At 36.3% G+C, this 14,015-nt stretch overlaps 1 protein-coding gene across 1 annotated transcript in view; it reads left to right on the top strand.

The window, feature by feature from the left end:
- Window positions 1-2,569: 2,569 nt before the first annotated feature.
- The window catches only part of LOC107656393 (ataxin-7-like protein 1), an 18,814-nt gene continuing 7,368 nt past the window's right edge, over window positions 2,570-14,015 (top strand). The window contains exons 1-5 of the mRNA XM_016444246.1: window positions 2,570-3,176; window positions 7,091-7,170; window positions 8,348-8,531; window positions 11,705-11,983; window positions 13,564-13,730. Of these exons, the coding sequence (XP_016299732.1) occupies window positions 7,155-7,170; window positions 8,348-8,531; window positions 11,705-11,983; window positions 13,564-13,730 (646 nt within the window). The 5' untranslated portion in view covers window positions 2,570-3,176; window positions 7,091-7,154. The remainder of the gene's footprint in view (window positions 3,177-7,090; window positions 7,171-8,347; window positions 8,532-11,704; window positions 11,984-13,563; window positions 13,731-14,015) is intronic.

Genomic DNA, 14,015 nt, shown 5'->3' with positions numbered 1-14,015 from the left:
ATATATGTATTTACACTGTCGTTCAAAAGTTTGGGGTTGGTTAGATTATTTTTATGTTTTTGAAAGAAGTCTTTTATGCTCACCAAGGCTGCTTTTATTTGTTAAAAAATACAGTAGAAACTGTACTCTTGTGACATATTATTACAATTTAAGATAACTGTTTTATACTGTAACATATTTAAAAAATGTAATTTATTCCTTTGATGCAAATCTGAATTTTCTGCATCATTACTCCAGTCAAAAGTGTCATTGCAAATTGCTTAAATCAAAAAAGATTGTTTACTGTATAACTATACACTTTATTGCCATTGATAACAACTATAAGAACAATATATCTTAAGTTGTAAAATATTCAGATATAGGCCTACACAACCGTTCCAAAGTTTAGGGTCAGTAAGATTTTTTTAGAGAAAATAATACTTTCATTTAGCAAGGATGCATAAAATTGATTGAAAGTGGCAAAGACATTTATGAAAAGACAAAAGATTTCTATTTCCAAATAATGCTTTCTATTCATCAAAGACAAAATGCATTACGGTTTTCACAAAAATATGAAGCAGCACAACTGTTTCAACATTGATAATAATAATAAATGTTTCTTGAACAGCAAATCAGCATATTAGAATGACAATACAATACAACATACAACATACAACATACAATACAAATGAAGGGTGAGTAAATGATGACAGAATTTTCATTTTTCTATCCCTTTTATTCAGATATAGGCCTACACAACCGTTCCAAAGTTTAGGGTCAGTAAGATTTTTTTAGAGAAAATAATACTTTCATTTAGCAAGGATGCATAAAATTGATTGAAAGTGGCAAAGACATTTATGAAAAGACAAAAGATTTCTATTTCCAAATAATGCTTTCTATTCATCAAAGACAAAATGCATTACGGTTTTCACAAAAATATGAAGCAGCACAACTGTTTCAACATTGATAATAATAATAAATGTTTCTTGAACAGCAAATCAGCATATTAGAATGACAATACAATACAACATACAACATACAACATACAATACAAATGAAGGGTGAGTAAATGATAACAGAATTTTCATTTTTGGGTGAACTATCCCTTTAAAAATGAGTTTGTATTGTATTGTTTTTATGGATGGGTACCGAGAACCGGTATTTATTTGGACCGGTACTTAATTGGGTCGATACCGGAATACCGATAAGCTTCAGGACAAACGACACTGTTATCGATATTGTTTTATCTCTGTATACTTCAACGTTAATGACGAATTAGAAGCTGCTGCTTGTCATTTTCCTTCACTGAATGATGTGGCCGAACAAAACTAGGTTACACCAGTGTCAGATGCAATATATGCAGTAGTGTAATAGTGAAATAAGGAGTATATTATTATATTACATTAGTAATAAAATGAAACATTTACTAACAAAATACAACATCTACCTCAAGCAATGTGCTGTATTATGTCTCCTGGCTCCAGCTCCAACTGCAACTCACGAGACACATTCACATCAAATGTTGATTCGGTAGAGTTACACTCACGAGACACTGCACTTATTCGCAGTCACAAAAGTACATTATTTCCGCATGCTTTAAAGCCTTGCCGGTTAAACGTTTCATTTGTGTGCTGTTCTAAGGGGCCGTTCACATGTAGCGCCTAAAGCGTTCAATGTTGTTACGGGAAAAGGATGAAGCTGATTGGTTGGTTCTTGTCACATGACCCGCGGTGTGCTTGCTGCGTTCTGAAAAGTTGAAATGTTTTTATCTCGATGCGGTGCGGACACGCCTGGAAAAAATGAGTGCGTCGCAACCGCGTCGCTTCCATTATGAGCGCGCCTGCCGCGCGTCTACATTTGAAATAACGAACTTGAGCGTGCAAAAGACGCGATATGTGAACGGCCCCTAACATGTGCTTATTCAGAGCACGTACACCCGAAGCGTCCGTACACTAAAAGGCCGGTCAAACAGCACCTGATTACTCTTAGTTATCGTCTGATTCTGCTAATACGGTCAAAAACACACAAGGTTTACATATAAACACCGTTAATTATGTCTAAAGTGAAAGTAAACAGTTGAGAGAAAAACAGATGTGTGCAGCTCTTAAAGTGGCAGTACTAAACATGCTGCCGCTTGTCATTAAAGGGATAGTTCACCCAAAAATATTTTATTCTGTCATTATTTACTCAGTCATGTTGTGCCAAACATGTATTAATTTTTATTTACTCTTGTGCTGAACACAAAATAAGATATTTTGAAGTATATGGGTAACCAAACAGTTGCTGGTCCCCACTGACTTTAATAGTAGGAAAAAAAGTATGAAAGTCACTGGGAACCAGCAACTGTTTAGTTTCCCACATTCTTCAAAATAACTTTTTATGTTCAACAGAAGAAAGAAACTCATTCAGGTTTAAAACAACTTGAGAGTGAGTAAATGATGACACAATTTTCATTTTTGGGTGAACTATTCCCTTAATGTTAATAAAATAAAACACAAAGAGAAAAATAACTCATTGCTCTTGACTGAAGAACTTTAATACAGTTGCTAAAGTTCAGCAGTAATAAAATAACTTTTTCAACAACTTTTCACTTCATATCTTTTTGCACCAAATAGTATCGATAACCGTATCGATAAGTACCGGTATCAATAAGCAGTATCGGTATCGATAAAATGTAAACGATACCCATCCCTAATTGGTGTGCTGAAAAAACCACAATGTTAAAAACCAAAAGAGGTCTCTTTCAAAAAGCATCCTGTCCCGGGGCAGAAATGCTCCACCAGTCCGTCATCATCCGCTCACATCTGTCTTTGGTCTTGTGCCCAGACCACGTGCGCTCGTGGAACGGAGAGGCGTCTCGCGCGGTGGGAGGCGATGGTAATGCACACTTGTGCACGGAAGGCTCTCCCTCGCTCTCGCCCCCTTCCGACGGTGATTTCAAATAGCTGCCTTTCTCTCTCGTCCCCTGCCGCCCCCCCTTCTGAGACCGAAGAGCAACACGGCAGCTGTGGGGCTGTGAGGGTTCAGCACAGGGGTCAACGACTCGCAGCTATTCAACTCAAAACACCACGGCCCAGAAAGAGAGGGCGGGATGCATTCAGCCACACAGGAGGCATGATATTCTCTCGTGTTTTTCTCTTTCGCTTTCTGTTTTTTTTTCTCCCATCTTCTCAACCGCCGCAGAGCAGACAGGCTGGGTAAGTGTGTCTCTCCAACCAACGTGCGAGTGCTAGTCACAGCGGACGCTTTTGATCGCCTCACGTGTTTGCTTAGCTTTCAGTTTACGCGGTTTCGGGGTCTGTTTGTGAGCGTGTCGTGAGCAGGACTGGACCTTGCTAGTGGTCATCTTTCTGTAGTCGCGGACCGGATGTAAACAAACATAGCTCAGCTGGTGCCTGTGGCTTCCTGTGGCCTGTCAGATAAGGAGACGCTAATCACAGACCACACACACACACACACACACACACATTGAGACCTGCGTGAACAGGTTTACAATGAGTGATGTCACTACTACGCAACTTGTACCTTATTTAATCATTTTGAAATGTTATTTCATGCTGGGACAATGTTATTAAACTGTGAAGTTTTATCCTGGGTGATTTGTAAGGGAATTATCACTGTTGTTATTGCTTAGATTTGTTACAACTTGTTGGGGAGAGGTGTGCTAATGCTTTTCTGAGCATTCCGAGTTGAATTTTATAAAACTGATGAAGAAATCCCACAGACTCGCATTGGAGGAGGGACCTGAGTCATATCTAGAGACCAGAATATCACAGAGACTTGAAGCTGCAGGACTCTTTTCACTTGGGCCAGTAAAAAAAAAATCTAGCAACCGCATAGCAACACACTGAAAACCACTCGGAACACTTTAGAAACTGCATAGCAACACACTAAAAACATTCAGAACACTGCAGCAAATGGATAGCAACACACTTAAAACCATTTAGAACGCTCAAGAAACCTCTTAGCAACACACTAAAACACTCAGAACACCATAGCAACTGCATAGCAATACAATTAAAACCATTTAGAACTCTCTAGAATCCTCTTAAGTCCCCGATATACTCAAAACGAAGTTCTTTTTCGTTCTTCGTTTAGGGGTAAAATGAAGTTCGAAATGCGTGAGTAGCAGTATACTGCGGGGGAAGTCGTGGCCTAATGGTTAGAGAGTCGGACTCGTAACCCAAAGTCTCAGGTCCGGCAGGGATTGTAGGTGAGGGGAGTGAATGTACAGCGCTCTCTCCCACCTTCAATACCACGACTGAGGTGCCCTTGAGCAAGGCACCAAACCCCCAACTGCTCCCCGGGCGCCGCAGCATAAATGGCTGCCCACTGCTCCGGGTGTGTGTTCACGGTGTGTGTGTGTTCACTGCTGTGTGTGTGCACTTAGGATGGGATAAATGCAGAGCACTAATTCCTAGTATGGGTAACCATACTTGGCCACATGTCACGTCACTTTCATACTGTTAGCGGACATTCCGACACCGCCCACTCTGATGAAAGCGACGTTTGAATGAATATGTAAATATGTGCTGCGCGCTTCCTCCGTAACAAAATAAACACAACAAAAATGGAGAGAACAAGAGAGAATTTTTAAAATAAAAAGCATCTGTTCATAGCAACATGCGTATGTTTGCACGAGCTCTGCAAATTAGCACTCCCGTGAAGTAACGTCACGTGTATTTACATGGCACTTTATTCAATATATTGCTTAAAAGCAATCAGCAGTATTAAACATGAAAAACAGTGTCAGGGTCTCATATCATCAAAAGCAAAACTTAATTTGCTACTATAAAGCGGCTCTCCTCTGCACGGATATCTCACCTCCAAGGACTCGACAGATGAAATGAACCCAGAGAAGAGTTCCACGTGAAAGAAGGCGGAGCCTCAGCGCACACCTCCTATGATGTAATCGTCACGGACCAATGGTAGTACGAAGGTGTTTTGCAGCCGGAATGAACTTTTCCTAAAAGTTCGCTCTGGCAAGCCGTTTCGAACTCCCAAAACGAACTTTCTTTTGGCCGGATTTTGTTCGAAATGACGTCACATTAGTTCGTTCTTCGATTTCGCTTGAATTATATCAGGGCCATTAGCAACACACTAAAACACTCAGAACACCATAGCAACTGCATAGCAACACAATTAAAACCATTTAGAACTCTCTAGAAACCTCATAGTAACACACTAATAAAAAGACTCAGAAAACTGTAGCAACTGCATAGTGATGCCCTGGCGACCACACAAACCGAGTTTTTGTATGGGCAAGCATAATTTTTTCAGAAAATTAAGAAATCACCTAGCAACCATATAGCAACACACTAAAAACCACTCAAAACACTTTAACAACCTCATAGCAACTCACTTAGATAAGATAATTGCGACCTTTTAATCTCAAAATTCTGACTTTTTCTCCCAATTGCGAGTTTACATTTCACAGTTGTGACTTTGTTCCTCAGAACTGCGTGATATAGACTCACAATTGAGAATTATAAAGTCAGAATTGAGAGATATAAAGTTAATATTTTTTCCTCAGAATTGGACTTTATAACTTGCAATTGTGATTTACATCTCACAATTCTGAGAAAAGAATTGCAAGAAAAAAGTCAGAATTGCAAGATAAACTTGCAATTGCAAGAAGAAAAGTCAGAATTTAAAGTTGGGCAATTCTGACTTGATTTCTCGCAATTGCAGATATAAACTTGCAATTCTAAGAGAAAAAGTCGAATTGCGAGATATAAACACGCAATTGCGAGAAAAAAGTCAGAATTGTGAGATAAAAAGTCGTAATTACCTTTTCTATTTTTTATTCAGTGGCGGAAACGGGCTTCCATACTGCCATGACATCAGTTGAGCTGAAGGAGAAAACCAAACTCAGAAGAAGACGGTTTATGCTAATGTCTGCTATAGCGCCCCTTGTGGCAACACTGAGAATGACACATTCCAGAATGCATCAAATCAAACTAAAAGTGTTTGTGTTTAATTCCTTTTTGTATTTTGTGCATCTCAACATCCTCTTTAAAGGATTAGTTCACTTCTGAATTAAAATTTCCCCATAATTTTCTCCCCATGTCATCAGTCAAAAATAAATTAAGGTTTTTGAGGAAAACATTCCAGGGTTTTTCTCTATATAGTGGACTTCAGTGAGGTTCACTGGGTGAAAGGTCCAAATTGCAGCTTCAGTGCAGCTTCACGCAGAGTATGCATGCGCATTGCAGAGCTACACAAGACAAGTGTTTGAGGTTAAAAAGTATATAATTTGTATTCTTTTTAAGAAAATGACAGATCATTTCGCTAGATAAGACCCTTCTTCCTCGTCTGGGATCGTGTAGAACGCTTTGAAGCTGCACTGAAGCTGCAATTTGGACCTTCCACCCAGTGAACCTCACTGAAGTCCACTATATAGAGAAAAACCCTGGAATGTTTTCCTTTAAAAACCTTAATTTCTTTTCGACTGAAGAAAGAAAGACATGAACATCTTGGATGACATGGGGGTGAGTAAATTATGAGGACATTTTAATTCAGAAGTGAACTAATCCTTTAAGACACACCAACTGTAATTGTTTAGTCTTCAGATGATTTTAGCAGCATCAGAACCATACCTGTGAACACGATGGACTTTGGCCTTTTTATTTTTTTGATTCAGTCCAGCTGCACGGGATACATTTACAGGCGTATTTACACACCTGCCTCGTATTCAGACCAACCCAACGCTGAATTCCCCCTGCGGCCAGAGCAGACGGGCCATTGTTTCTCTCTTTTGGTCGGCAGTCAGACTTTGTTGCGAGCGAGGGGTTCTCCCCGTCCAAGCAGAGCCTCTGAAATCAGCTCTTTTGAGACCCCGTGAACGCTGTTGTGGCTCTTGGCTGAGATTTGCTGGCAGACGAGACACAATGCAAAGGCCAAGGCTGGTTAGTGAGCTGCCAGATCGAGCCAGAAGCATTATTATTATTATTCACTTTGAAAATAAACAAGGACTTTTTTTGTTTTTTAGTACAGTAATCTGTCTCAGTGTAGTATTTTGAAACCCCATGCATCAGTTATATGTTGTAGGCCCCTAATTTGTGTTGTGTTGTGTTGTGTTGTGTGTGATAATGTGTGTTTGTAATTGCAGGTAGTTGGGGAATAGTTGAACACTGAGTAGAGAGGACCGCGTCCACCTCGAGCCCTCCAGAGCCATGCATAGCAAGAACCGTAAGTGTATTAACACCCGTCTCAGCGTCTTTTTTTCTTAAATGTTCTACATGTAGAATCCAGTATGTCAGTTTTAACTGGAAATATAAAATGAAGCAACATGATGAGTATTGCAAAGATTTCAATGCGCCATTGAGCGTGTCGTTAAACTAGTTTCACAAACCTGCTGGACTTTTAAGAAAGAGTTGTTTAATAGTATCTCTTGTTTAAACAGCAGCAAAAATAGTGTCAGAGTTTCTGTGAATCAGTTCAAACTGTCCATTGTAGTGAATAAACCCAACAATTTCAGTGAGTTATCATGCAAAAATATTTAACAGAAGTGGCATTTTTTCATGTATTAAATGTTTTAGTAAGTTATATAGGTAAAACTTACGTATGTAGGTCAATGGTGCTTAATAATAATAATAATATTTTAGTGAATTAACTAAATATTATTTTTTATTATTTTATTTATGATTTATGATATGCATATAAATAGAAATGTATTTATTTAAAAACAATATTATAATAAACTAGTGTGTGGAAAAAGTGTACTAATAATAGTATATAATAAAAACAATAATGATGATGATAATAATAATAATAGTAATAATTTATTTTATTACACACCCCTAAATACTGTTATACTGGTGCAAATAAATCAAGATTTATATGCGCCAATATAAGAATGAAAATGTTATATTACAGTAGTGAAAAACGGTGTGGAAAAGATGTCTTAATTATTTTTAACTAGATTTTATTGTATTATACTTGTTGAAAAAAAAAAGAAGTAAAGTAATAATATTTTATTAATTTATATTTTATATATTATTTTTTATTTTACTACAACCGCTTTATCGCATACTGTTTTCATTTACATGTTACCACTTTCACTTTTAAAACTGTAGTTTAATTTTCAGCCCTAGATTCCTCAACATACATATTATTACAACTGAAAAAGAAACATCTCTTGAATATTGCAAGTGGGTTTGTTGAATATTAGCAGATGAACATAAGTGTTCACACTTCAGAAATACTATTATTGAAAGTATTTTTTATGTACTATGATTTGGGACACACTAATATTAATGTTTCATATTGTATAGAATAGATTTGTATATTATTTGGGACTCAGTCCATTAGTTTAGCTTCCTGTACAGAGGCTCCTGATCTTCTGACGGTTGTTTTCCTGTGTCAGAGAGGAGACACTGCTCACCCAGCAGCTCCAGGACCCCTCTAGTTCCTGTCAAGGCCAAGATGTCGGTGGGCCAGAGTGAGGTGGAGCCCCTTCCCTTCCGGGTTCCTTGCGATTACCCACACTCACGCTTCAGCAAGGCGCCGCTGGCCGTCTATCCACCCAAAGGAGCCCGAGCCAAAGCCTGGTGGGTAAAACACCCCCCTCCCCCCATCCATCCAATCATACATGCTTCCTCTGACAAACACTGGATTACTGGTGAAATTTAGTAGTGGTCGACCGACATGGGTTTTTTGACAGCCGATGCCGATATCTTGGAAAGCAGGTTGGCCGATATAAAGCCGATATAATTTTATTTATTTTCAGTTATATTTAAGAAATTTTAAATCATTTGAAAATGGATTAAAAATAATTGTATAAAATAAACATACTTATACTTTAGAAGACAAAGCATTTTTCACAAATAAATAAATATTTAATAAAAATCTAATTATAAAGGAAGTAAACACTGTAACCAACAGGGCACTCAGTATTCTGGGAAGTTTGTGTGCATTAGAAATCTTTTTTCTTTTTTTTCTTTTTTCAAATAAAGCCAAGGTAACACTCATTTGACATACAGCATGCAATGAAAATGACATGAATATGACAGCGGGCAAATGCATAAAGCGCAGCATAATTTGAAATCACTAGTTTGATATCACTATATTATATATTTATTTGATATATATTTGAAATCACTGGCGTTCACTCAGCGCCGTCAAAATAAAATCCCGCCTCGAACACATCGGCCAACTAGAAAAACGTATCGGCCGATCCCTATATTTGAAAAATGCCCAAAAAAAAAATGCCTTGGCGATATATCGGTCGACCACTAAAATGTAGTATTGTAGAGAGTGCGTGATAAAGCAAAGTGTTCGTAAACATCATCTACTGCTCCATATTCCCACCACAAATTTTTGAATTAATGTTGTAATAAGACTTTCCTGGCGTATTTAAAATGAAACAGTTAATATAAATTTATGTGGTTTATTAATAAATTTTTCAGCGCAACATTATTTACAGAAACATTAGATTATACTAATAATCAATGTTTAAAATGCCACCTATACATATAATAGATTAGAATAGAACTTTTATTTTATTGATCATGAAAGAAGAGCACTTAATTTATCAGAATGCTCTTGATTTACCCCAAATTTTGATGTAAAAAATTATTTTAATAAAGTTAAATGTAAGCATGTGGTGAACATTTTATGTCAACATTAATATTTGTTTGGCTGTGTTCATTATGTTCAGATATTAAATTTTAGAGAAATGTGTACAACGTAGGCATATTTGATCAAAATTAATTATGTAATATTTATATAAATATTTATAATATTTACACTACTGTTCAAAAGTTTGGGGTCAGTATGTTTTTTAAAAAAATATTTTAAAGTCTCTTCTGCTCACCAAGGATGCATTTATTTGATTAAAAAAATACAGTAAAAGCAGTAATATTGTGAAATATTATTACAATTTAAAATATATTCTGTTTGAATATATTTTAAAATGTATATATTAATTTAAATAAAGCTGAAATAAAAAAATACAAATATTATAAGTAAAACTTTAACATAAAAAGTGAAAATTAGAAATGAATGTGCCTAATAAAGTATAATTTTAATGAAAAATGTTTAGATAATTTTTTGTACTGTATGTTTTATGTGGTTATATGCAGTGTTTTTATTGTTTAGTTTAAAATATAAAAAAAAAAATTTGTTAATTAAAATATAGCTGTAATAAAATATAAATAATAGAAGGAAAATTTAAGCAAATACATTTCTAATTTTCATTTTTATGTTCAATAAAACAGAATTTTAATGAAAAATTGTTTTCCTTGATATTTTTAGTACTGCATGTTTTATATGGTTATTAGCAGTGTTGTTTTAGTTAACTAAAACTAAAAATCATTTTCGGTAACTAAAATAGAGCTGGAATAAAAATATACATAAATATTAGAAGGAAAATTTAAAAATTAAAATGTGAAATAATGCTTTGGCAACTAACTGAAATAAAATAAGCTGAAGTACTTAAAATTACTAAAACTAAAACGGACATAAAAAAAATAAATTAAAGCTAAATAGAAAAAAATGAATGTAAAAAAAATTTAAACTCAATCTAAAATATAAAAATAAAAGTTAAATACAAAAAAATAAAGAGCTAATTCAAAACTATAATGAAACACTATAATAGTATATAAATAAAACTAAAATAACACTGATTGTTTGTGTATATAGTCCTGAGTTTAGCCCTTCTGGATTCCCACACATTATTGCTTAAGTTTTGTTGTTGTTAAATTAATTTTATATACTTTTAAAAAAGAGGAAGGGAAAAATAAAACAAAGCAAAATGCTGAACAAAAATAAAGAAATAAATACATCCCATCTCCTGTTTTTAAGCCTGAGTTCTGTGGTTTATGGTTTGTAGGCTTGTCGTTCGTATGGAAGCATGAATGTTTAAACATAACTGGCCTCTGCTAACTGTTTAGCGTTGAGTGGAGGCCCGGTCAGTCGTCTCTCTCCGTATGTTGTTTACTGGGCTCTCGGCCCCACCGGAGGTTTGATTTATGCTGTGTAATTGGCTGTTCTCGGTCGCCAGATCCACAGTCACTCACGCTCTATTACAGAGAGTTTGAGCTAGTTTAAGTGTTTTTGTGAGCTGCGGATAGCACTGTGAGCTGGACTGCATTGTTTTAATCATGATTCCCAGTAAAACGCCTCACTGTCTGCCATCTACATAGACGGCATCCTAAACGAGAAGAAACCTTGGAAATAACTAGAAATGACTGGAAATTATTAGAGACTCTTGCACAAAAGAAATGCACAAGATATTCAGTGAAAACTCACAATTGTTAAAATATATTCTGTTTGAATATATTTTAAAATGTAATTTATTTCTGTGATGTAAAGCTGAATTTTCAGCATCATTACTCCAGTCTTAAGTGTCACGTGATCCTTCAGAAATCGTTCTGATATGCTGATTTGCTGCTCAAGAAACGTGATTATCATCTCATTATTTGTGGAAACTGTGGTGCATATTTCTCAGGATTTTTTGATAAATAGAAAGTTTAAAAAAAAAGTTTTTTTTGTCACTTTTGATTAATTTAATGCATTTCCTTTGAATTGTAATTCTGAAAATCCACTTCCTCTCTTTCCAGTTTATGCCAATGCAAATTACAATTCGACCTCCTGTGGTTGTGACCAATTTTTCAATTCAAATTCTCACTCATAAATTGAAAGGAAGTTGACTGATTTTATGTTTGGAAATTGTACTCTATGCAAGTTCAAAACTTAAAAATACGCGATCTGTTTTCTCTAGCGTGTCTTTACCTGTGGTGAGTCTGGAGAAGATGCCGTGTTTCAGCCGAACAGAGGGAGCGCACATCAAAGTCACCTCCACGTCTCCCACGGCGGGTTCTTCTCTTTCTTTCTCCTCCACGTCTTCCTCTCCATCTTCCGCTCCTCTCAAGTCCTCCTTGACGTCACCAGCATCTCACAAGAACCAGGAGAAGTTCCTGAACGGTCGCGGTCCTGTGACGCCTCGCTCCACCACGCCTCCATCGCTGATTGACAGGCGGCCCAGCCCGTCACGGTCGCCCTTGGAGAGATATCACTATATTATATATTTATTTGATATATATTTGAAATCACTGGCGTTCACTCAGCGCCGTCAAAATAAAATCCCGCCTCGAACACATCGGCCAACTAGAAAAACGTATCGGCCGATCCCTATATTTGAAAAATGCCCAAAAAAAAAATGCCTTGGCGATATATCGGTCGACCACTAAAATGTAGTATTGTAGAGAGTGCGTGATAAAGCAAAGTGTTCGTAAACATCATCTACTGCTCCATATTCCCACCACAAATTTTTGAATTAATGTTGTAATAAGACTTTCCTGGCATATTTAAAATGAAACAGTTAATATAAATTTATGTGGTTTATTAATAAATTTTTCAGCGCAACATTATTTACAGAAACATTAGATTATACTAATAATCAATGTTTAAAATGCCACCTATACATATAATAGATTAGAATAGAACTTTTATTTTATTGATCATGAAAGAAGAGCACTTAATTTATCAGAATGCTCTTGATTTACCCCAAATTTTGATGTAAAAAATTATTTTAATAAAGTTAAATGTAAGCATGTGGTGAACATTTTATGTCAACATTAATATTTGTTTGGCTGTGTTCATTATGTTCAGATATTAAATTTTAGAGAAATGTGTACAACGTAGGCATATTTGATCAAAATTAATTATGTAATATTTATATAAGTATTTATAATATTTACACTACTGTTCAAAAGTTTGGGGTCAGTATGTTTTTTAAAAAAATATTTTAAAGTCTCTTCTGCTCACCAAGGATGCATTTATTTGATTAAAAAAATACAGTAAAAGCAGTAATATTGTGAAATATTATTACAATTTAAAATATATTCTGTTTGAATATATTTTAAAATGTAATTTATTTCTGTGATGTAAAGCTGAATTTTCAGCATCATTACTCCAGTCTTAAGTGTCACGTGATCCTTCAGAAATCGTTCTGATATGCTGATTTGCTGCTCAAGAAACGTGATTATCATCTCATTATTTGTGGAAACTGTGGTGCATATTTCTCAGGATTTTTTGATAAATAGAAAGTTTAAAAAAAAAGTTTTTTTTGTCACTTTTGATTAATTTAATGCATTTCCTTTGAATTGTAATTCTGAAAATCCACTTCCTCTCTTTCCAGTTTATGCCAATGCAAATTACAATTCGACCTCCTGTGGTTGTGACCAATTTTTCAATTCAAATTCTCACTCATAAATTGAAAGGAAGTTGACTGATTTTATGTTTGGAAATTGTACTCTATGCAAGTTCAAAACTTAAAAATACGCGATCTGTTTTCTCTAGCGTGTCTTTACCTGTGGTGAGTCTGGAGAAGATGCCGTGTTTCAACCGATCGGAGGGAGCGCTCATCAAAGTCACCTCCACGTCTCCCACGGCGGGTTCTTCTCTTTCTTTCACCTCCACGTCTTCCTCTCCATCTTCCGCTTCTCTCAAGTCCTCCTTGACGTCACCAGCATCTCACAAGAACCAGGAGAAGTTCCTGAACGGTCGCGGTCCTGTGACACCTCGCTCCACCACGCCCCCCTCGCTGATTGACAGGCGGCCCAGCCCGTCACGGTCGCCCTTGGAGAAACGGCCCGCCCCCTCGCCCTCCCCACAGGACAGGAGACCCGCGGCCTCCACGTCTCCATCTCCATCCCCGTCGGACCAGAGACCGATAGTCCCTCCTTCTCCCCCAGACAAGAAGCATCAGAACGGAGCCAAAGGCGGACGGCACCGGAGAGTGTCGGGTGAGTAGCAAACGCTTGTTTAATATATATTTTGCTCTGAGGCGTGTTTTGAAACAAGAAGAAATGCATTTGCAGCACATTTTACTTCTGTTTTTTAGAAATTCAGCAGGAAATAATGTAGGAAACAGGAGAAGGTGGGGCTTTGATATTATTGGTTAATATTATAATTTTTTAGTGATGTCATCAGAAAAATAATTTAATCTAGTGGAATTTGCTTAATAAAATATAACTTCAATGAAAAATTGTATCCTAGGGTTTTTTTAGTACTTTCGTTACTATTGTTAA

Source organism: Sinocyclocheilus anshuiensis, unplaced genomic scaffold (genome assembly GCF_001515605.1).
Source record: "Sinocyclocheilus anshuiensis isolate Anshui unplaced genomic scaffold, SAMN03320099.WGS_v1.1 scaffold183, whole genome shotgun sequence".
Classification (NCBI taxonomy): Eukaryota; Metazoa; Chordata; class Actinopteri; order Cypriniformes; family Cyprinidae; genus Sinocyclocheilus; species Sinocyclocheilus anshuiensis.
The sequence above is the reverse complement of the archived record's forward strand: the minus strand, read 5'-3'. Positions and strand labels throughout refer to the sequence as shown.